Source organism: Struthio camelus, chromosome 17, assembly GCF_040807025.1.
Source record: "Struthio camelus isolate bStrCam1 chromosome 17, bStrCam1.hap1, whole genome shotgun sequence".
Classification (NCBI taxonomy): domain Eukaryota; kingdom Metazoa; phylum Chordata; class Aves; order Struthioniformes; family Struthionidae; genus Struthio; species Struthio camelus.
The window spans coordinates 11,104,006-11,128,234 of NC_090958.1; the positions used below are offsets into that span (position 1 = coordinate 11,104,006).

The 24,229-nt window shown below is 40.7% G+C and overlaps 2 protein-coding genes across 18 annotated transcripts in view; one reads left to right on the forward strand and one right to left on the reverse strand.

The window, feature by feature from the left end:
• The window catches only part of TXNRD2 (thioredoxin reductase 2), a 38,438-nt gene extending 31,586 nt beyond the window's left edge, over positions 1–6,852 (reverse strand). For 2 of the 4 annotated variants that reach the window (XR_011135161.1, XM_068911539.1), the window contains exons 1-8: positions 6,740–6,852; positions 5,764–5,829; positions 4,982–5,038; positions 4,202–4,346; positions 3,822–3,896; positions 2,810–2,888; positions 1,728–1,790; positions 787–857 (exon numbers count right to left, since the gene is read on the reverse strand). Coding sequence is in view for 3 of the 4 variants with exons in the window: in XM_068911539.1 (XP_068767640.1) it covers positions 787–857; positions 1,728–1,790; positions 2,810–2,888; positions 3,822–3,896; positions 4,202–4,346; positions 4,982–5,038; positions 5,764–5,829; positions 6,740–6,815 (632 nt within the window). In the remaining variant the exon portion in view is untranslated. Of the gene's footprint in view, positions 1–786; positions 858–1,727; positions 1,791–2,809; positions 2,889–3,821; positions 3,897–4,201; positions 4,347–4,981; positions 5,039–5,763; positions 5,830–6,110; positions 6,336–6,424; positions 6,625–6,739 lie in introns of those variants that run through there. The other 2 variants (XM_068911541.1, XM_068911540.1) reach the window with 2 other exon arrangements.
• COMT (catechol-O-methyltransferase) overlaps positions 6,677–24,229 on the forward strand; it is a 28,834-nt gene continuing 11,281 nt past the window's right edge. Inside the window, exons 1-3 of one of the 14 annotated variants that reach the window (XM_068911550.1) lie at positions 13,968–14,431; positions 19,483–19,664; positions 23,759–23,892. The gene's annotated coding sequence lies outside the window, so the exon portion shown is untranslated. Of the gene's footprint in view, positions 6,914–6,979; positions 7,932–10,095; positions 10,155–13,821; positions 14,432–19,482; positions 19,665–22,650; positions 22,782–23,758; positions 23,893–24,229 lie in introns of those variants that run through there. The other 13 variants (XM_068911551.1, XM_068911554.1, XM_068911546.1 and 10 more) reach the window with 13 other exon arrangements.

The window sequence follows — 24,229 nt, forward strand, 5'->3', positions numbered from 1 at the left end:
TATATTAGAAAGTCACAGCTATGAATGGCAGCTCTATTTTCTTTCAAAATACCAGGATTATACTGGTCACAAGTCTCTTTTTCTAATAAATACTTGACTTTTTCTAGAGTTGCTCAATAGAGAAAAGTAAAAATCGTATTATCTGACTTTCATGCTAGCAGCTGTGCATTTCCTAGTACAATTATTTGTATCAAGAAATTGCTGTGTAGTGCAATGCTGATTCAGGATCTTAACATGTTAGGTACTGTACAAAACACAATAGACTATGGCATTTTAGTATTTCCATTTAAAAAAATTTAGTATTTCAATTAAACAATGGCTTCCAATACATAAAAGAATGGCAAAGATCACCCCCATGTCTCATCACATTCGCCTTTATCATCATAAATACCACTTCAGCGAACATAAATAAAATTATATTGGACTTTTTTTCCTAATTAAGAAGAACAGCAAATAGGAACAATGCAGCCTTCATTTAAGTGTATGCTGCCCTCTTGTGACTTCCATATATAACTGCTACAGCAAACAAGTTCTCTTAACCTAAAATGGTGAGAATTCATATCTAATTTGATTTTGAAAGAGAGTATTAATGCCAAAACACTCTGTATCATTTACTTATGAAGGGTGGTAGAGCAATGCTGACATGTAGCAAAACAAACCCTCAGAAGGCAAACAGAAAGAGAGGAAAACTGGTGTATAAAAGTGGCAACTTTGAACATTTGTCACCTTTCTGTAACAAAAAGTATAAACATTAGCATCTATTAAAGCCATGGCAAGGTAGCTTACGTCTTTCCAGGAGATTCTTTCAGCCAGAATAGATCATCACTTGTGATTCCATACTCCAGGGCACCTGCAATCTATGAACAGACAGGTAAAATCTTGAATCTACAACATAAGTTCTGGCAGCAAAGACAGCTATCAGCATCCTGCGTTGTATTAACAGAAGTGTAGCCACCAGTCAATGGGAGCAATTATTCCCCTTAACTCAGTGCTGCTTAAACCACACCTAGAACACCGCATCCAGTTTTGGGCCTCCCAATACGTGAGAGACATTGATAAATTGAAGCAAGTTCAGCAAAGAGCCACCAAGACGTCCAGGGGCACAAGGCCTAGGAGGAAAGGCTGAGGGAACTGGGCTTGTTCAGCCTGGAGAAGAGAAGACTGTGGGAGGACCAAATAGCAGCCTTCCAATACCTGTGAGGAGGTTATCAAAAAGACAGAGCCAGGCTCTTCGTCGTGGTGCACAGCAGGAGGACAAGCGACAACAGATATGAACTGAAACAAGAAAGGCTCTGAGCTGATAAAAGGAAACGCTTTTTCACCATGATGACAGGCAAGCAGAGGAAGTGATTGTCCAGACAGGTTGTCCAGTTTCCATCTTTGGACGTTTTCAAGACCTGACTGGATAAAGCCCTGAGAAGTGTGGTCTGACCCTGCTTTCAGCAGGAGGCTGGACTACATGACCTCTAGAAGTCCCTTCCTACCTGAGTCATCCTATGACTCTAAGCAACACTGACATATGACACTGATACAAAATATCTTCTAGGGAAATATTTTTCTGAAAAGCCTATGCTTTTTATATAGGATAAATTTTTCACACTCGACACAAGTACAGAAACCTTTCACATTTTACTTTATGTTTACACTCTTTATCTTCCAAACATTCATTATTATCTGTAACTAAGCAATAAAGCCATCAGAGAGATCAAATGGCAAGCATAACTTACATGCGTAGGATACTTTGGTCTTCCTCCAGTGGCAATGACAATTTTCTCTGCAGTAATAACAGTCTGCAAACAAAAGCACACAGTCTAAACCAAGCATCTGAAATCCTTTTACCCGCTTCTGGATTTTAGCTACGTACAAGCTAAAGCGATAAATGAGAAAGCTGGCACTACCCTCTGCTATTGACCTGACACACTGATCAGAAATACATTAAGAAAGGTTGGTTATAGAGCAAAAGAGCACAGAAGTTTCTTGTACACATTCTCTATCACTTTTCCTCTTAATATTAAGCTTAAAATTGTTCCTACAGTGGACTAGATTCTGATAACTACTTGGAAGCAACAGTTGTGCACAAATGGCAGCTTTTAAAAATCAATTTAGCTTAGAATAGTACTCACAAATCACACCAGTGACTTCTGTCTCTCAGGCCTAGAGTCAATGTACCTCAAGAGTGACATTTTTTTGGAAAATGCTAGGCATCTGCTCCCAAAACTTTCGCTCTCTCTAACGCTGATATTAATCAACAACATTACATAATTCCCCTTTAAAAGGTGATAAAAACTCATCCCCAGTCTTTTGCTAAATATATAGAAATGGCAACCATTGTTATTTGACCCAGATGCTTGAAGTCAAAGGCAGCACATTCTGTATCCTTGACTCCTGCACGCAATTCTGTATTAGAGAACTTAAGTGCCCTCACAATTCAGCTGAAGGAGGAAAACATCTCTTAGAGTGATTTTGACCTAAAGCTTAATAGCAATAAGGACATGTTGGTCCTAAATCGTTCAGCATCTGTAAAAACCATACGCTTCTGACCAAAACAAATAATATGTGTTTCCATCTGCAAAGAAGTAGCAATGGCATCTAACTGACAGGCTAGGGGCTAAGGGTTCGGTAGGCAATACGTGAATTCCTAAACGCCTTCTCTAGATCAAAAAGGCTAGTTTCCCTCACTAAAAATGATACTGAAACCATAATGCAGTTTGCAAAGGTAGGTTCTAGCGTCACCAGTTGATCTGAAAACTGAGATATGAAGACCTGAACTATCTGAAGTGAAGGTACGGAAATCAGTACAGCAGCTCACCTCTTTACCTGCTTTTGTTAAACCACGGATTGTATGTGGATCTGAAAAACTGCCTTTGATGTTGAAATATTTCACCTTCCTGTTCAAGAGAAAGCAGCAACATACATGCACGCTTGATGAATAGGAATGAAATAGAATCAGCTAGTCTTTTCATATTTGAAGGGCTAACAAGAAAAGCAACTAGGCATAGAAAAGGAAAGGAAAAGGAAGGAACAATCTAATTCCACAGGATTGTTTGCAGCTCTGCCATATAATTTCGGTCACTTAATTCTTGTGCCACAGGTCACTCCTCTATACAGCAGAGAGAGTACCTAACCTTGCAACATGCTTGGGCATCAAGTTATTGACCTCTTCAAATGACAGATGCTGCATATCCATATGTCCCCACATATCCATAGCATTATTATTCTGTTATAATGCTCATTTGACAACATGCAAAAAAGCAGCTTTAAGATTTGTTCTGTTATCAGTAGAAGTCACAAAATTATGTACCTGTTAAATTATCTATTAATATAATTTCTATATAGAAGGAACATGGCAGTTCACAAACATGAGAAAGACCCGCATGCTGAAAAGCTTGGAACCTTGTCAGCACTGAACACAAAAGTTTTAACTACTTTAGTATAGTATTATCTACGTGCTTACTAATATGGCATGCAAGTTCTGGTGGACAAGTCTGAAACAATCTTAAGAGAAACCCTGACTATTTAATACGCAGAATCTCTCCAGACTAAAGAGTGCATTCCCTGATCATCATACTGATGGACAGCTTTCACATATGGTCACTTTCAGGCGCTATTTCCCAGGAGAAAAAAAAAAAAAAAAAAGGAAACCAAAAAAAAAAAAACCTTACTTATGCTGGCAAGGGTACCTACAGTTTCAAGAGGAAGGGACTTACAAACTCAAAATACTAGCTCCAATGAGAAATTCCAAAGGCAATTCAGTAACTCCACAAAGATAAGAAGAGTTCTTTGATTATAGGAGGAAAGATGAACTTCAAAGTCTTATTTACTTGTCTTGTAGTTGCACTCTGTGGCCCCAGTTCAAGGATTTCACATAATTCTGAACAGCTTGTGCCATCACCGACCTATCATAAAACAAGAAACAGCACTAAACCATCAGGTTACAAACTCAGAAAACGCATCTCAGGCAGTTGCTAGAATTAGGAACGTTCTACAGTAGTTTTTGCTATAAAAAGTAAATTATCAAATTCAAATCAACATAGTATGTGCCCTGTTAAACTAGTAAATAGGGGTTGTTTTTTAAACAAAGGGCAGTCTAAAAAACATCATGCAAAATTCAGCTTCCTAACTGTCTTTAAACAAACCGCAACAGGGAAGAGTTTTGTTACACATTCTCAGCACATGAGCAGATAGGGGCAATATTCTTTACCAGGTATGCTGAACAGGTTGGGATATATTCCAGCCATAGTGTTGGGCATCTTTAAGGGCACTTCCTAAAAGAGCTGCTTGATGCATAAGCTTTTTAGGAATGCAGCCAACATTCACACAAGTTCCACCAAGGCCCCACTTGGTTCCTAAAGGAAAAAAGAATTTAATGTAGCGGGTTAGTTTAAACTTAATGCAGTTGGGTTATTGATGGAATTAGGTTATTCATACTATTAGTTAAAAATTCTGAAATGGCACACAGTTTTCTATCGCTTACAGATCAGTGTCTAACTCCACTTACATTATTTTGTTTTGATAAAGAACATATCCTGAATTTTAGAAGGAAAATATTTAGTTATCTTATTATATCATACTTAGTTATCTTATTATATCAGGCCTCAAAAGATCCAAGCATTACACACTCATATTTGCTTATTTGCCTATATTATTTTACATACGGTACAAGTAAAGCTTCAACATATGATTCATTCACTTAAGGAACTGTAAACAACATTTTCATAGAAATGATTAGCGTTCCCATCCTTTTATGTCCAAGGTCTACCACAAGCGTTAGCACCACACACTGCTAACAACCTTAACACGTGAAGGAAGCGGGCAAAGCTGGGATGTTACTGGAGGTAAGAAGCAGTAACAGCAATCTGGGCTTAAGAACTTTTACTACAAGAAGAGCAGACAGCGTGGCTTTGGCCATTTTGCTGGCTGGAGCAAGTTGGTCTCCTAGGCGATCACCTAACTCACACGTGCTATTATCTCTCTTCCATACCTCGTGGAGAAGGTTCCACATAATCCAAAACAGCCACTTTCCTTCCAAACTGAGCAGCTTTAAACAAAAAAGCAAAAAAAGATATTTAGAAAGGGGAGAAACACATGAACCTAAATATTTTTTACTATCACAGGCACAGGTCAACAATTTGGAGACGATGGTAGGGGGCTTATGCTGTCTACGAGGAGATACCAGACTAGGGGCCCAGACTGCCCATGTGGCCAGTGGATCTTCCAGAGGGCACTTAATAACCTGGACTAAGAGCCTCCACCTTCCACCAATCCTAAAACGTATTTTCGCTCTAAACTGAAACTGTACGTTAAATAACCTTGTAGGTTACTGAACATGTTACGTAGAGTTACAAAAGGGGAGATTCTCTGCAGAAATTAAACAGTTTGCAGAAATAGTCTTATTGGACTGTTTCTTAACACATAAATAAGTGAAAAGTATAATGAAAAATAAACAAAAAATACAGTATTTATGGAGGCAAAGTATTTTACAGAAACAGTGAAGTACAGGCTTATTAGAAGTTCCTGTGACAATAGAGGAAATATTAAACAACCACACAAAAAAAAAAAGTAAGAAAGCCAAACAAGATCACCCCATCTGGAGGCGTGAATTAATGTGTAGATTAATTGTATAAAGCTGACTTAACAACTAACGCACAGGGACTAAGTATGCTACATAGAAAGCTTTAGCATTGTTAGTATCACCTCGCCTAGTTTTCATAAACACACCTTAAGCTAAAACAAAGCTTTTGTTATTTATTTATACGTACAAACCTTCTTTTGCACAAGCAAGGCCTCCGGACCCTCCACCAATTACCAGAAGATCATACTCACTCTTTCCTGTGAGGACAACATGAAAAGAAAGGGGGAAAAGGAACAAGAAAGATGGCAGAGGTATGTTAAAAGGGAAATACCAAAAAGCATTGCTTTCACAATGATTATCGTTGACTTGGGCTTTCATAATTTTACTAGCACGTTGTTTTATCAGCATCCCGTAGCATCCGAGAAAATCCTTAAACTAACCAGTCTGGTTTTGTGAACAAAATACAGGAAATTAGGCACTCCAGAAGAACTGAAAAACAGCTCAGACTATACGCTATGTCCCTGTAAACTTTCTGTACCATTAGACAACCGCAGCCGCAATTCCCACGCTGGTCGCACGCTCCTCCATCACAGCAACCGTTCCTAGAAGCACAATTTTCCGCGGCTCAGCTTAGGAGACGCGCGAAACGCGGCGGCAAAGCCGGTCTTGCGCCAGAGGCTTGGCTGGGGCCATCGCCACCAACGGGGCCAGGCCGGTTTGAAGCGGCGGGAACCTCACAGCCATAGCTGCGGCCTAAAGGGCCCTTTTAGCCACGGCGGCGGGACAACGCGCTCTCTCCCAGAGCCGCCGGCGGCCCAGGGAAGACGTCGGCGCCCCGCCACACCCTCACACCTGCTGCGCCGTGGTTCAGAGCCAACGGCCGGGCTGAGGAGGCCCGATACCCCTCTGGCACGTCGGATTTATGCTTAAAAATGAATTTTTGGTTGTCTCTGGTGAGCCTCGCCAGAGAGCCCTGCCGCAGGGCCCCGGCCCCGGCGCGGGGTGGCCGCTGAGGGAGGAGGCCGGCGCCGCCGGCCCCCAGGTGAGCGGGGAGGGCTCGGGGAACCCCCCTCGGCGGCCGACGGGGGAGGGCGGCCCGCTGCCCACGAGGCAGCCGGAGGCGCGGCTCCCCCTCCGCCAGGCCCGAGCCCGGCGGGCGCCGCGTACCTGAGAGGGCCCGCGCCGTACGGCACAGCCCCCAGGCTCCGAGGAGACGCTGCCGTCTCCGCCACAGCGCCGCCATGTTGTACGGCACAGGGCCCCCGAGCCGGGCCAGGACCCCTACGGGCTGCCCGCCCAGCGCCTGAGCGGAGGCGGCGGCGGCGGCGGCGGCGACGCCGGGTCGGTGAGGGCGGCGGGGGTGGGGGATGGGGAGCCCTGAGGAGAGGCGGTCCGCGCCGGTGGGGGCGGGGGGGAAGGGAGCGGGGCGTCGCGCAGAGCCGTGCGGGGAAGGAAGAGGCGGGGAGGAAGAGGGTGGCTGCCCAGAGTCTTCCCCGTTATTCAGAGCCCTCGGCTTTTTTTTCCCTCGGGAGCGGCGTATCCTTTCGCGAGGCACGTGGTGACAGTCGCGCTGCCTGTCGCAGCCCCCTTCCGCAGACACCTCCGAAGCAGCGCGCAGACCAGAAGTTAAAACACCACTGGGGAGGCAGCTTGAATAAAGCCTCTCTCTCCCCTGAGATACCGCCCTCAACACGCGGACTGCTGTGCCTCAGGTGTATTCCGCCTCGCGTGTAAGAACTAGGGGCGCCTGACCGAAAGAAGCCCAAATGGTCAACCAGAATGGCAGGCCTGGCCCCCCGCTGCCCAGGCCGGGGGCTCGACCAGCTTCATCGCCGGCTTAACCTGCGGTAACGCCTCTGGCAGCGTTTCCTGGCCCTGCGCTATCTGTCGGTTAAACGAGAGTGCTGCTGGCGGCCCGCTCCAGATCACCACGGTGAGAGTTCATTAATGCTTACAAGGTATTTCTGCAGCCGAAGATAAAAGGACTCTAAGTAGGCATGGGTGAAAACGATGCCACAGGGAAGAAGAAAACGGCTGTTGGGCTTTGCTGTGGCGTAACCGTAGTCCCACTGGCTACTGGGTGTGAGTTATACGCTATAAATGCTGCCATAGCCAAATCTGAGTCCAGGACAAAGAACTAGCCCCTTGCTCTGGGTAGAAGGAGCCGTGAGGGGACAAGAAGCAGTATTTAGGTAGCCGTGGTCCTGGCTTGGGAGCAAGAGCCTGGCTCACAAGGGGGCAGCATCTAACCATTTTGATTGAGAAACCGTCAATGTGGCGAACAGTTGAGGAGAGATGGCAGGAAAATAAAATTGCCCGAAAGGAAGTTTTGCAGAACGAACATCACCTCCCAGAGTAGGTCAGGCTAACTTTTTTTTCACTCGATGTTAATTAATGTTTGAAAATACATGAAATGGGAATTACTTATGTGTTAGTAAATGCATTGAAAAGTTGTCCAGTATCACTGTTGTGAAAAAGAAGGCTGAAACCCTCTCTGCTGCATTTTGAAATCATGGCATATTGCCTCCTGCAGCAGTAATCAATTAATCACTAGAAACACTCTTACCTACTGCAACAGCAGTAGAAAGACCTGAGTAGAAAGCACTGAGACCAATAATTAAAAGGGACTTCAAGCATATGCAGATAGTAATCATTTATACTCTTCAGGTACGTGCTCGCAAAGTTGTTTTCGGCTGTTCAGTTTAGTCACTGCCCTGAATTGAATTAAGCGGTGTTGAGCTCTCCACCCAGCGTTTAGGTCAGATGCATAGGATCAAAGGTAAAGTTAGATCTCCCCAAACATAAAACAAATTTTACATAAAGAAATGATGCTGCAGCATTATGGTGTCTCACTTTTAAGGAAAGGCTTTAAATATGGCAAAGCTGCTGATGGAAGAAGTTCCCTTCAAATATCCCCGACAGTGGCAATTTAGAGAAGAATTGCTAACAGCTTTGGAATAGTGCTTCTGAACTGTTTAAGGATAGGGTCTTGGCCAAGGGCCCATTGTAGCATCCAAACTGTAAACTGGTATTTCTAATTGCTTTCATTATTTTAGAGCTCAGAGTCTAAATGAACCACAGCCTGCACAGTGGTGGTGAGCGTGTAGGTTCTTTTAGATCGTTAGCTCTTCCTGAATATATCAGCATACCCTCTCTTTTCTAGTTTGAATGCGAGTCATTTACTTTCACTTGGCATCCCTGCTAAGTCATCTAGAAAACAGAACTATCCATAGTTGCTGCTGTGCCACTGGCAGGCTGTGGGAAGCTGGGATGTCACCAGTCCTCTGTCTGAATCTCACAGATAGTGATAAATCACTGTGGAATTACATAGATGAAGGCTTTCCCAGCAGAACCACCCTCTTCGGAAGAAAGTACGAAGTTAGCGTAATACCACTCCACCTGTTCTTGCACAGTCTCACCAGCTTCGTCTTTGCGATCAAAAGATACACCTATCAGAAATGGAGGATGAGGTTTTGCCCATAGTCACAATGTCAATCAGAGGAGTAGCCACTGATGTTTACTGCAGTGCTGAGCAACCGTGTCTGTGCTATACTTGAAACGTTTTTCCCAGGGACCAGAACCGGTGAGATTCTGGTTATCAAGTGTGGTTTCTAATGCACCTTTGGCTCATCTGTTATTAGCTCTCTACTCTCTTACTTCACTACTTTTGTAGTTAGCATTAAACTAATCAGAATAAATTGAGTGATATATATTTTATCTATGTATCTTATTTTTTTAAAAAAAAGCACACTTGAAGGCCTGTAGTGGCAGATGCTTTCTAATCAGGAAGCATTTACATGGAACACTGTGTTTCTACAATACTTTTTAGAAACTTTGGATGAAAAAAAAAAAAACTTCTTGAAAGATAGTTATCAGACTATCATCATATTTCCACAGAGTTTTGTCAGCTGTAGCTGGTCATAGTTAAATAGTTAGAAAGTAATTTCATATTTTAGATGTAGCTTGGTTTATTACCACGTGGGATGTTTATTCAGTGTACTGTAAACAGCGCAATATTGGGCAAGGGAAATACCACTGTGATGCACTTCAGAAACAAATATAAACCTGTTCAACATAAATTTAGGTTTTGTTATGCAAGATTCAGTTCTGATAACAGGTAGACTTTCTTGATTTGAATTTATTTTAAGGGCAGCTTGAAATTCTCTTTTTTTTTTTTCTTTTTTCTCATATGAAGTACCTTCTGTTACATTTATGAAGGGATTATTTAAATTCTTCCATACAGAACAAGACACCTCCTCTATCTAGTACTTTAGAAAATCTGACTGTTCAAGCACATTGTCTTTTATTTCCTGTTTTTCTAGCATGGTTTACTTTATATTTAATGTTCCCAGCTCAGCTACCTGGCAGTGTGGAAGAAGATGAAGAGAGGTGTGTCACATAGATACCATCTTTCAAGCTCATCACATTGTTTCTTTTTTTGGGGTGGGGGGAGAGGTGAGAATGGGGCAGGAAATGGATGATATCAGAAGCTATGTTTATGGCATGACCCAATTAATCATTTGCATTAGTGGCAGTGAATTGTACTGGATCACTGGTTGAACTAAGAGGTCTCCATAGACAGGTAGGACTTTGTGGTTTCTTTCCATCTGTCTTGTGATTGCTTGTTTTTGTTTTTGTTTTTTCTGATTTTCCTCTGCTAGTGTGTGGCTTGGTATCCTTAGCATTAAGGAGGAGGGAAAGGAAAAGCACTGGAGACACTGTGGAAGAAGGGTATGACAGATGGTGAAGGTGAAAGTGAAAATAGTAATACAGTCCCTGGCAGTTGAGGGAGGATTTGAACCATATTGCAGAGCTACAAAAAGAACAGAATAAGTGGTAGCAGGAGAGAGGTGATTAGCTGCCTCTGGACTTTTTTCAAAGCAAGGTAGAATCTTCTCACAATTCAAATCACTACGTACACGGGAAGTATCCTAACATGGGAACTGTACTGACAACTGAGGACACTTGCCCAGACATAGATCATGGGTAAACAAAAGAAGTATTTTTACCACTTTTATTTGAGGCTTCTTAACTGAGAACTTGGAAGCTAGGTATTGCTTTACAATGGCATGAAGGAATCTATGGCTGTTGTTTACAATCAAATTCTGCTCTATCTGAAAATAGAAAAACTTTCTGCATTTTGGGCCTCTTTCAGTGAGATTCTACTTTTAAAAGCTTTGACAAGTCAATCTTTGGCAAAGTTAAAAGCCAAACTGACAAAGGAAGAAACTGCCAAATCTTGGTTTTTGTGACTGTGATGATGATCAGATTTCCATGAGAAGTCTACAGAGGCTACAACATTTTGTTAAGATGGGGCAAATATTTTATCCCATTTGTTAGTAACTTTTCAGATAAAGGTCTGAAAATGTATCTTAAAAAAACCTACATTCAGAAGAAAGCTAAGAAAAGTACACATTGCAGAATTACTGTAAATCAGGTCATAATTTAAATTTCATTTAAAACTATAATTTGAAAAGATAATCAACTATTTTAATATGTAAGTGCCCCCAAAGGACATCTTGTCACAAAGAATATGTTTTTCAGCTAACAGGATTTTCTCTGTGGGAAACATTTGTGCGTGAGTTCATAAATCAACAAAAACGGCTTAACATTTGAATTTTATTGATATTTCCCCCTTTTTTACTTTTTTATTTTCAGAAATTTATCTGAAAGTAAGGCCCTTAATTGCTCAGAAGTTCATCCATGCCATTTCATTCTTTGCTTCCTTAACACAGAATCCCATTTATAGCTTGTCCTTAACAACTAATTGATTTCAAGTGAGCAAGAAACAGCAGGGACAGATGAAGTTTTAAGTAACATAAGTTCTTGTTTTCATTCAAATGCGTCAGCATATATTTAAAAAGAAGTGTGGGAGGAAGATACAAAAATATGGTAGACTTAATTGAGCCTTTTCAGAGTTTTCATAAGGAGTCATAAAGTCTTTGGAAGCAGGAAGCTTTTTCAGTCTAAATGATAACCTTTGAAGATGCACAGCAAACAGCGTAGTCTAGCTGCTTGTATTATCTGTTAAATTTTAGAGTACAATTTTGCTGGCCATCTTTCTTCTCCTTTGGTTGTTTCCGATTTTAGATATCTCTGGGCAGTTTCGTACATAAGTGATGCTTCCTCTCAAAATTCCTCTTCTTCATGTTTCTCAGCAAGAGAAACTAATTTGACCGTGGAAAACAGCAGTCGTGCATAAAAGAAAATCCCTCCTGCTATTCAGAAAATGCAAGCTCCAAAGAATTCTTTTTCACTCAGTATTTCACATGATCTGTGGAATTTGTGATAATGTGCTAGCTCTCTTTTCTCTCTTTGTTTAGGCTTTAAAAAAGCAGGCTTTGGCCAGGGTTATTAGAAGAAGGGAACGCCTGTTGTTATACCAGACATGGATTTACTGGGAGAGCTTTAGCTCCTCGCTGTGCAGAGCCAGTGGGGATAGCACTGCCATGTTGCATCATGTGATTGCAGCTATATAGCCTCCATTTGAGACTGAGGTCTGCGTGCGTGAACAGGTCTACTTAAGTCTATGCAGGCAGACCTGGACTTAACTCTGTCTACTGTCTGAACCAGCCAGTTGTTCTAACCTGTTGCCGTTAGCCTTGACACTGTAACCCAAGCTAGGACATCCTGGGTCTGCATCTTCCCATAGACATGCCCTGTGAATGCAGTACCCTAATGTTCTGCAATACCTAATCCATCTTTTAAGACCTTGTCGCTACACAAAAATTGTGTTATGCCAATACATTTGTAGCTCTCCACAGTTCTCTAACCTGAATGTATTTATATCAGGATAAATCTAGACAAGAATAAGTCATGTGAATAGCAGTATAACTATCCACTCTAGGGACTGAAGCAATATAACTATGTTGGCCAAAACTTACAAAAAAACCCCAAAACTCCTATGCCTAAATTGATGCTGTCTTGGGCAAAAGGTAAATTAAAGAAAGGCGTAAGCCAAAGTCTAACAGTCTGTCAAAGAAACTTCTCTTACAGAAAGTTATACCGTAATAACGCATTACAACATTTCTACTCTCTACTACCTGCTACTTGGAAGCAACTTCTGACAGTTATTACACAGTTTGATTGCTAAACTAGCCGAACCTATGGCTTTATCTAGTTTTGCTGTTAATTGCCTTTTGTCAGTTTTAATTACATAATGAAATACCTAGACAACAGAAAGGGTTACTTTGCAGGCATGGCCTTTATCATACAAGTACACAGTTGTGGGCAGGCAGAAGCAAGTTTGCTCCTCCCATGCTCCTAGCCTGAAGAATATGATTCAGCTCTAATCTAGAAGTCCTTTAGGAGTTTTGTCATGGGACCCTGTTCAAACTGGCAAGTCTTGGCACAAATTTATGCTGAGCAGAATCTGGGCTGATACCACCCATCAGTTCACAACTGGCTGTAGTTAACTGTAAGGACATCCTCAAAGAATAGCTATATGCTTACAGAACAACATCAGTGAATAGAATTAGTTTTACTGCTTTAAGTTCTTTTCACCACAGCTAAGCAGTAAAATAAATTCTCACTTAAAATTGCCTGTGGGTGGCATCAGGGAACTTGTGGACACAACCTGTCACGCTTTCAGAACTAGCTTTCAACCAGACAGGAAATTACTGTTGGTAAAGCTGGAGTACACTATTGCTTTTTTCATTCTTTGTTCTGCTTGATGTCTGGATTATAAGAAAATATTTGTTGAGCTAAAGCTCTTTTAGACATGGAAGGAATATTTCAAAGTGATTCTGTATTGACATTGGGTATTGTGCTACATTCTAGGGTCTTACTTATGTTTTGTTTGGAGTTACAAAAAACACTTTGATCCTCACTTGTATCTGCTTCCTACAATTCTTTATTCATTTCATCCACTTCAGGTTTTTATTCTTCTCTCCTAACGCTCTGAGGTAGCCTCTGATTCTTTCAAGGACCTTTTTTCTCCCCACCTCATATGACAGAACCTGTTTTCAGTCGCTCAGGTCCAGCTGCTGCCATTTTTCATCCAAGCCCTTTTTTTCTGAAGGCTGTAAAAAATTTATAGGCTAGAGCTTCAAACACTGACTAAATCTGAGTTCTCTAGTGATAACGCAACAGAGAACTGCTGTCAGCTTGTGGTGGTGGGTTGTTTTTTTTTTTTTCCCTTTATGGTGTAATTTAATTGCAGCTTGACTATCCTGTGTTTCCACCTTCATAGTCCAGACAAGAAAAAACTCTATTAGAATAAGCCTCCTCTTTTATCTCTGAACTGTTTTGTTGTACAATATTTTTCCAACTAGAAGCTATAGAAATTCAAATATACTCCTTTAATGTATTGATTGCACCTCCTTCTCAAGTAGTTATTAAGCAATTTACTGTACCTACCTCCCTTCCCCTCCTTCCAGCAGCACCCTATATTTAATCCACGTGCCTACGTCTTGTTTCTACGACTTCTGCACTGGCATAGCATGCCACGTCTGAGCTGAAAAAAGAACTAAGTCATTCCAAATTCGTTCCTGGAGTTGCTTGATTGAACACAGTACATAGGCACTGAGCGCACATTTGGCTCGTACCTGACTTTGTCAGCATTCACTGTGCTGTAACTAAGTAACAAGAACACTGTCATTAGAAGACAGATGAATAGCTTTCTTCAAGGTCATTAGAGCACTGAGCACCTTTAAGGAGTGCAGAAATCTGTGAAAAGAGAAGTTGGGGAAAAGGACGCTGCTTCTTTTAGAGTCTCTGTAACAGAACTGATAAGCTATTCCTGTGATGTGATCGAATGTGACTGAATACTGCAGGCTCTTGGACTCTTATTCTGTAAAATCCACATCAGAGCAGCTCAGGAAAAGATCGGAGGGAACAGCTTCTGCTGTACTAAGCAAGGTACATATTTCTATTTTCCTATTTCTCAGACCTGGCATGTTTTGTTATCTTTGATAATGTCACTATTTTAGACAGTGCTAAATATGAAGAAGCAGTGTTTGCCACATTCCTGGCTGGCATTCATTGTCAGGAAGCCAGTCTGTGGGCAGCTTCAGCTTTCGCAGAGAAAGAGAAGGACATATTTGCCTGTAACGTATTTGTACTGTGTTGTAAACCTTGACAACTGAAAAAAAGCGAGATGAGATAACCCTGACTAAATTGAAAATGTAATTTATGGCTAAAGTATGCTGGAATTTGGTACTCATTTGTACTCAAGAAAAAGCTGAATGTAAGCTGAAGCTTCAGTTCAGTCATATTGGACTATGAATAGCTGCTTTTATAAATGTGTTGCTGCAGCTGTATTTTTTGTGGGTTTTCATTCTGACTAGGGAGTTCTGCTAGAGGAAACTGTTTCTCAGGAAGTGCAACAAAACCTAGTACTTTTGCTGCTAACCCTGTTGCTGCTTCCACATATCTTTTTGATGCCCTTTATGGACACCCCTTACCGTCTATCCTTTAAAAACAAACTCCTGTTTACTGGTATTATCAACTCTACCTCAGACGAGTGAGCTCTATAAATCATCTTTACTTCATCTCTGCGCTTAATCTTACTTTTTTGTGCTTAGCTAGCCATGGACTCCTCTAACAAAGCTCTCAGGTTCAGAGTATCATGCATTTGCACAAGATGACAATATGTAAGTGCAACAGCAAATCACCTGATTTACGGCTTTAGTTTGCATCAGCGGTAAAAAGGGCTTAACCACATTTACACTGCAGACAATTTACTTGTGTAAGTCAGGTTTAGCAGTGTTTTCTTCAGCAGCCTGGAGCTGGGATCAGGTTTATCTCTGCCAGCCCCACACTGTTGTCTTTCAGCATTCCTTCAGGCTCACTGAAATTAGAACTGACAGGAATTTTCTGAAAAAACATAATTTTGGCAGCAGTCTTTGAAACCAGATATTAATGTGTGAGCCCGTACCAGTTCTGATGAAGCTCTGTTCAGGAGGGATTTCTCAGGACGCAGCTTCTAGCTAAAATAAAGAGACACCCTATGCCTACTCCAGCCATTTTGCTAGGGAGGGCATTCACTCAGAATTTGAGAGCGAGGTCTGAGGCCCTGCTCTGTCTCAGTCAGAACGTCTCTTTCCAGGTAAGTGGTTTGGTTACCTGCTCTGCTGTAGTGGATCTCACCTTGCCAGGCCTGTTAGAGCCGGTCCTTTTCATAGAAATAAAACTTCATTTCAGTAGGGATTTACTTGCTGCTCTTCCAGATCCTTCAGTGTGTGTCCTCACTACCAGGCTTCAGTCGTGCAGCCTCCCTGGCCCGGAAAGCGGTTTGTGCATAGCAGAAAGCTGTACCAGGAGAAAGACAGATTTACACTAGATTAGCTGGTAGCCTTGGCAGCAGGGCAGGACAACACAGTGGGGATTTGGGACACGGAGCATCCAGTCCTTGGCCTTTGTGATATAAAGAGAGAAAATGAAATAGATCTGTCGCAGGTGATTACGCTGAGGACAACTATCCATTTTGGAAGAGTTTAAGGAGATACAATGTCATTCTCTTGCAGCCCCTTCTTATCTCCAGTTGGAGGTAGGGAGAGAATCATTCAAACAGCTTGTTTCACCCCCTGGGAAGCATGACAGTCTCAGCTGAGAAGGTGTTTTCCTGGTGTGCCGCTAGGGCAGGGCACTCAGTTCATTCGGCAGTGCGCTGTTTCCCAGATGGGTTTCGTACAGCTCAGATGAGCTACACCAACCCCAACCCCAAAATGGTAGTACAAATGCATCCTGAATTCTGGAGTGGAAATAAGGACTATTAGAAACAAATGTTTTCTAGGGTCACTTGAAAGGACCTTATTCCTGAAAAACTTGTCGTTATTCAGGGGACATTAAAGTGCATTTCTTATTCCTGAACAATACTTCACACCAAACTCTGGCTTTAATCCTGCAGCATGTTTGATAGGCCAGTCTGGATTAAATTTACAGACCTTCGTGGACCTGCCTGTTGGATGGAGAAGAGGCCTCTCTGTGAGGCCAGTTTCTTCTAAACCCGTGACTCTTTTATGGGGCACAAAACCATTATATAAACTTTTGGGTAACAGCACTGAATGCCGTTTAGACAGTAGCTACTGCAAAGGGAGTTTTAAGTGATTAGAATATAATTATTCTAATTGAAATCTATCCGGGGGAATGTAGTTAAACACTCTTACGAAGCTTAGTTGGTGCGATTCCCTAGAAGGTAATAGGCACTTTTCTGTTCTTTTCATTCACTAAGATGAAACTTGTATTTGTTTCCTTTCAACCTGGGAAGAGAGAAGTAAAAAGACAAAAGGACTAGAAAAAAAAAAGGAAATGAAATCAGCAGAACTTTGCAATTATGAAGGTTTGAAATTTTTGTAGTCATGGTAATCAAGCTAAGTTATAGTTCTCTGAGAAACCCCAGGAAGAGAGAAATTTAGATTTCATGCAAGAAATACTTAGTGAAAAATTATATTAAGCCTGTTCAGCTTGTTTTCATGATGTCAGTGGAAAATCTGAATCTCAAAAGCCCAGACTAAGTTTCCATTGAGTTACAAGCTATTCACATTTGGCAATATGCTGATTATTCTTCACTGTGTTGCACTCATTTGAAAATACATAAACAATAATGAAAGAATAAAAGGTAAAAAAAAAACCTTTTTTTTTGTTCTTTAACAGTCCTAAAATATGAAGTTGTTGAATAATGGTGCCTACAGCAACAAGGTACAATATATTTGGCAGAAGTTAGTCTAGACTTTCTGACCAAAGTACTCTGCATTTTTTTGCTTTGGGAAAAGATCAAGAAAAGCAAAATACCAGAAAACAGAGATTGCTTCAGTCAAGAGAACTTAGGTAAAGGAGTCAGGAATTCCAGTCCTGATCATGGCACAACCAGATCTATGCTGGTATAGTGCATAATAACAGACTTTAAAAAATGTGTAGAAAGATGCAAACTCTTCTGCGTTATTTTCACAAAGCTTCTTCCCCTGTGTTCTTCAGGGTATCATATACTTAAAGGCATAATTTCAGCACAACCTATTAAAAAGTTCAAACTTAGCCTCTTCGACTTTTTTTTAATGCTGTCTTTTAAATTAGGGGCTATACCTAACCTCTCTTGCATGGGCAAATGTATGTGTGTGGTAGTGGTGGGGTTAATCTGTAAATTTGTATGGCCTTTGTAGAAAATCTCTAGAAAATTGTTTGCATTATTACATTCTTCTCTCTGGGCAGTTAGCAGCGTCTCTGCAACAAGTTCAGGCCCCGTTGTCCCCAGGTGCCCTGCTATCGTAGTCCATTTCTGTTACCATCAGGCTGATGGAGAGATTCTTTTGTGAAAAAAGATTGAATGGTATAAATGTACTAAGCACTCCCCGTTCACCAGATTACATGAGCTAATAAAGTCTAAATTAGATTTTAAATCCTTTAGGATCAGAATGCTATAGTACTGTCTGGATGCTTGGAGACTTGTAATAAACTCTTGAACAACCAACCAGCACTTGACAGTTAGATTAAGTTCCTGAAAAATTATAACAAGATTGGATGTAACATGATCTTTCCTGATTTATCAGCAAGCAGAAATCACTTAAGGAAAGCATTTGAAGCGCTATTTGTTTCCACATTTTTCCTGTTGTTCATAAAGTCAAGAATATTTGTGTCATGTTGGTGTTTTCTATGTTAGTATCCTAAAATGGACCTCTAGTTACTACTAGTAAAATCACTTTGTCCTTCCTCAGGTGTCATCCATATACCCATACCAGGGATTTTTTCAACAAGGATTAATTTAGTTTCAGAACACCTTGAAAATTTCAGAAGTTATAGTAACAAACGCCTGTGGCGACAGAGATGTAGGTTAGATGGCTCATCCAAGGTCAGACTGTGGCTGAAATGAGACTAAAACCTAAATCCCCTGACTCAGTATTACAAAGTTCACTCTCACTCTAGTCCTGATAAATAGCTAAAGAAGAATGTTTAACATACACACTGTCTTTGTAGAGAGATTTTTTTTCATGATTATGCCTAGGACTTCATTTTCAGCACAAAGTGAAGCAGTATCAGAAATTGTAATGAGAGGCGCTCTGTAAGTAAGCTCATTCAGATCTGCTCTGATTAGGAAAAAACCTTTATTTTTCATCCTCCCACGTACTTTAATAACTGCCAGCTCTCATTTTTGTATCTGTAGTACATGAGGTCTTGTTAATTATTCATAATATAATGAATCAAGCTTCAGAATAGTTAAATAATCATATTTAATACTTGTTTAAACCCGTAAGTGCCAAACCTACTAAGGCATAGGTCCTTACTAAACATCAAAGTATTTAAACTTGTTTACTTTCAGCATACGTATTTTTCTTCTCAGTAAATACCAGTTTTTAGAAGAGAGAGGTTGTTTTGGAAGGCAACAGAGAAACAGTAGCAATCACCAGTTTAGAATAAATTCGCATACACCTTCCTTTAATACTGTTATGAAGACTTCATACAGTTTTTATGAAACACTGACAAAAAATCTCAACTTGAATTCCATCTGGTTATTTGGAGTTACCTTAAAAATTGATACCACCATTTGTCTACTTCTGTTTTTTTTCACTTTAGGGAATTCTGAGACCAAATATTTTGTAATAATAGTGCTTGGAAGAATTCACCAGAATGACTGATAAATAGCATTACTAAAAGGTCCTTACAGTAATCTTTGGTGAAGTGACAGGAGTCACCTTTACAAGAATAAAAAACAAGGATGCATCTTTTTTTTTTTTTTGTGCTGAATCACAAGGGCATTTTTTTAAATGTATTTTTATAAAAATTGTAGACCATATAACAGTTTGGGGCAGGAATTCTCTAACTTTACAACTATTGCTGTAATAACAGATGCCTAAGTCTGAACCAGTCTTTTGAAGCTTCTTTTAAAGCTATTGAAATGATTTAGGTATTCTGTGTTCAAGGGCAAGTAAGCTGGGGCAGCAGATTTTTACAGTTTGCGTTTGCTTCTTCCTTTGCAGGTGCATTTTTAAATCTCTGTAAACTGAAACAGAGGTACTCCTATTTAAAGGCATCAGGGGAAAAATGCTGAACTGCGTTATCGAGTCATGATTTGGTCTTACGAAATCTGACAAAAAGAGTAAGATGAGATGCATAAGAAAATAACCCAGTGCTTTAGAAAGACTTGACAGAAGTTGGACAGGTTTGAGCATGAAATTTTAATACGTTTTCTTTTAAATTCTGTCTTCTTGAAAACAGATTTAGTGATACATGTTATTCATCCCTTTCTATAACATTATCCTTCCAGTTTTCTGTTTACTCCCTTGCTTCATTTTACATTTTCCTACTGTTTTCCACTTCAAATTTTACCCTTCAAAGAGAAAGATCACTTTATCAAGGTGTTTCTAACACATGGAAGAGGTTGCAGTGCTAACATGTATTTGGACCCTCAAAACAAGCATTAAATAGTAGGAGTGACTGCCTTGTGATAAGTGGCTACAGGAAACTTGTCTATGTGCAAGTTCAGTTTTACTGCATATTTAATGAATCTCATGAATCCACATTAAAGCTAAAATGACAGTTGCATTTTTCTAAACCTGTCATAACATGACTATCTCTTATGTAGTGGTAGTTTTAAATTGGTTGAATTACACACTTAATTTTCATATCAAATATTTGCCAGCTAAGAATATGAAAACTATTACCTATTTTGGTACAAATTTTTTCCCTCTGGGTACATGACCAGTACCAGTGCATCATGCTTTTGACAAGCTGCTTGTACTGTCTAGTGCTATCACTAAATTTATTTTCACATCCAAGAAGACACAAATTGTTTTGAGATGAAAAGAAGGACAAACTTGGAAAAAGAAACTGTGTTTAAAAAAAAAAAAAGAATAAAGAGGCAAGACAAGTTTTGTTCCTTTTAAAACTTACCTTCTCTGGAAACTTTTCCAAGAGGATTACCTCTCAAAGGAGCACTGCTAAAAGCAACCTGTATTGCGAGTTTACCAAGGTGCTGGGGTGTTGTACAGCAGTTAAAAAAAAAAAACAAAACAACCCAATAATTGAAAAATAATCCTCAGTACAGCAAAAAAAAAAAAAAAAATTGAGCTCATCTAGGAATGGGAAAAAAGCAACATGTATCACCTAGGTTCTTGCTACCAGTGACCAAATTTTAACTCCAAGGATCTGTGGCAGCAGGTGGACTGTGCTATTATCTGTGGTGGCATTCAACTGTGGGATTCATATGTGCAAGGATCTAACGGAAACACTTTAAGAAATGGATCCTTCTAAGCACTTGATCATGGGAATGGCCAAGTTGAATCATTTCCTTGCTTAAGGTTTAGTTCCAAGACCATCCCTAAAACATACACCTTTTTTTTTCTTCTTGAGAAATATCTGTTGGATAAAACATGTACGCAAACCAGTGCTAACAGTCGCTCCCTGATCTAGCTCCATTATGACAGGAAGAGATAACGCAAATCTGTATTTTGCCTTCAAAGGTGATTCCTGAGTGCATATGAGACAACAAGACCCATTACTCACAGCATGAGATCCAGAATTTGTTTCCCAGATGGCCCAGCAGAGCCAGCAGTTGTTGGTATTCCAGACAAGCTGAAAGGGCTATCTGCTTACTCAGGCTTTTGCTTAAGGGATGGCTAGAAGGGTTAGAAGGCTGTGGCTAGCTATGTTCAGGAGCATTTACTAAATTACGCCTTTTTGTCAAGCTAGTTGTTTCTTGGTATCACGGGATTTCATACTGCAGTACCTGCCATGGGTGGCAGCCGAAGGCCAACAGCAGCCTGAATACAATCTGTGCCTTTGAAAAAGATAGTTCATGTACATCTAAAACAAGGTGTTTTGCTCCACACCACTAAGTGCACTCTTTTGTAACAACAAAATTGTTAAAGGATACTGCTGTTCAGATAAGGATGAGGGTGATATATTTCAGTTTGTCAAATCAGGTGACGTTACTAAACATCAGCAGGCGTAATCTGGGTAGAATGCTTTTCTCTCCGCTAGCTAACAGAGACGTGTTAAGCAATAGTGTTTTCCAGACTACAGACAAAGGAGAGGCAGGCCTTCTTTATACACGTGATCATATGATGTTTTGCAATTTTGCAAAAAAAAAAAAAAAAAAATTGTAGCAGGATTGCAGGATTGGAAAATTACACACTGGAAAACTTTGCCAATATGCTCTTCTATGCTGGGAAGCAATATGAAAATGAAGGGGCAGGTTTTTAAACCTCTAAACAAATCCTTTTTGTTAAGGTATGAAAAGAACTCTTCACAGTCTGATTCCTGTCAGAAAAAAAGTATTAGCATTTCTGCAGGACAGAGACTTGGGCTGAGTTAATAGGGTTCAGTGCAAAGTAAGTTTACAATTCCTAGCTATAAAGATTAATCTACAGATGCTGTTGCTCCTTGTTTGCAAAATCTCACCAGGTGGTCTTATATATATACTGAGCAATACAGGAGGAAAGCTGTTCCCCTAGAAATATGCAACCTAGTTCATCCTGCAGCTGTCATCCATTCTTGCTGTCTGACAGATCTTTGAAGGACAGTCTCAAACATAGTGGCAAAATAGCCTAATGCCAAAGCAACAGTTTATATCAGTTTAACTCAGCAGATGCTGAAATATCCATTGTAGCCGGAGGGTTATGTCTGGCAAAACTTTGAAATGATTCAGAATGCCAAGAAAGGCTCTAGCTCTAAAAGTCTAAAAGTGCCTGAGCATAGTTGGACTGCTACCCAACAAGTCACTGGTAGGCATGGCTCGCGGTGATCCGTTTGTTTAGAGCCAGGAAGGTTAGACACCCACTGGCATCGGTAAATGGATCCTGGGTTCCGTCCATTCATTTGCAGTTCAGAACGCTTATCGCCTCTCTGCTACGTCAATAATCCCAGTCCAGCAACTGTGGCCATACTGTCGACTAAGCCATGAGAGCCAAGGGACATCAACAAAAAAGATATTTTTCTGTTAAACCAATAACATTTTCATAGTCCAAGCCAAGCCCCCAGCTGACAGGTGATTTGGAGCAACTTTGTGGAGAGGGACTGAAAAGAGCAGAAACTCCATCTAGAAAGGCCCAGGATTTTGACTTATGACTGGTCAGCAGAACTGCTAGTGCATGGAAGGAAAGGAGAAAAACTGACATTCAGACCTTCATCCTCTTACTGACTCACAGAAGAAGCTTCTTACTGCCTAGGAAACAAAATTCAGAAAACCCAAGAAGCAAGATTTTCATGTGCTAATGATACCAGTGAGCCCTGAAAGGAAGTATCTCAGGTCGGTCTCTGCAAGGAAAACATTAGAAAGGTAAGTATTAACATTGATGACTATTTGAAGGCAGAAGAAGAAATAGACTTTTAAGGGCTCCAAACAAATTACACTTGCTATGCAACTATGGTAGGTGATGGGTGAACACACATCAGCTGTACTGTAGGCTGAGCATGTCTCCATGGCAACTCAGTCATCTTCTGAACTCAAAATGTGCTCTGCATGGTGATGCAAAATTTCAAGTACTGGGATAGATTTGTCTCACGTGTAACATACATGTACAGGTCACTCTACAGAATGGAGGCCTGACCACCATTAATATTTTGGATTTGCTGGGGAAAATTTTGAGGAAAACAAACAAAAAGGGAAGCAAGAATAGGTAGGAAGAGATCTAGGGAATATTGGGCTAATCATATGGCCCTTTCACTTTTGGTCTCTGGCAATTTAGGCAAAACTTTCGAGGAACTTCTTGTAGTTCCTGTTGCAGCAATGGTTCTGCTGAACTTTGGGTAGGTAGAACATTAATACAATTACAGATAGAAGCTGTTCACCATTTTTAGCAAGCTGGAAGACAAAAAAGACTTAACAGAAGGAAACAGAGACTGCCACGAGTTGAGTGGCATGTTGTTTAAAAAAATAGTTTAAAAATCAGTGCAACTCACCATACTGACCCTATTCAAGGCAGCGTACTATGGTTAAGAAATAGCTTCCGAATCCTTTAGACCTATGTTCAAATGACGCATTAGATTTCAAGAACAAACAAACCTCACATTCACTCGTCCTACTGCTAACTAGAGCACATTCCAACCTGTGCTCTCCGCCCAGCATGCAGCTGTCAGCCCCTGCTGTGGGAGGCAGCTGGAAAAGTAGAGGTGTTGCAAGCTACATGATCAGAAACGAGGTGTGTTTTGTGTTGTACGAGAGGAGCTTAGCCAGAGCCTCAAGCAAGCCACAACCCTTAGTTTTGCACTCTCTCAAAGGCTAAATCTTTAATTTTAAGAATCCTTTCTTATCAGGTCTTTTGTGCTGTGACTCCTGCATGGAAATAAGAGCGCCTTCCTATATGCTGTCTTGTCTGAAACCCCTCAGAGTAAATGGCTTTGACAGGATTTATTGCTTGAGCTGTACCGGGTGACATGCATCCCATCTGGTGAGCTTTATGTTCAGATGCCCTGAACTCACAGAGACAAGACACACACACGAACGTCCAATACCTGTCCTGCACACACAGAGGAACCTGTAGCTATGACGCTGAATTTCAGGGGAAGAATAAGCACAATCACATCAGAAAACTGCAGCCTGCCCCTCAGAGAAAAACAGTGGGCTCTTCTGTTACATCTCTTGAATTCCACGAGCCTGGGCACTTCTGTAATTTAGGAATTTAGCTTTGCATTTTTATAACCAGTGAGAAAACAGCCCCTCTTAAAAAAAAAAAAAAAAATATATATATATATATATATAATCTCTTTTGTTCTCAGAAGTGTCAG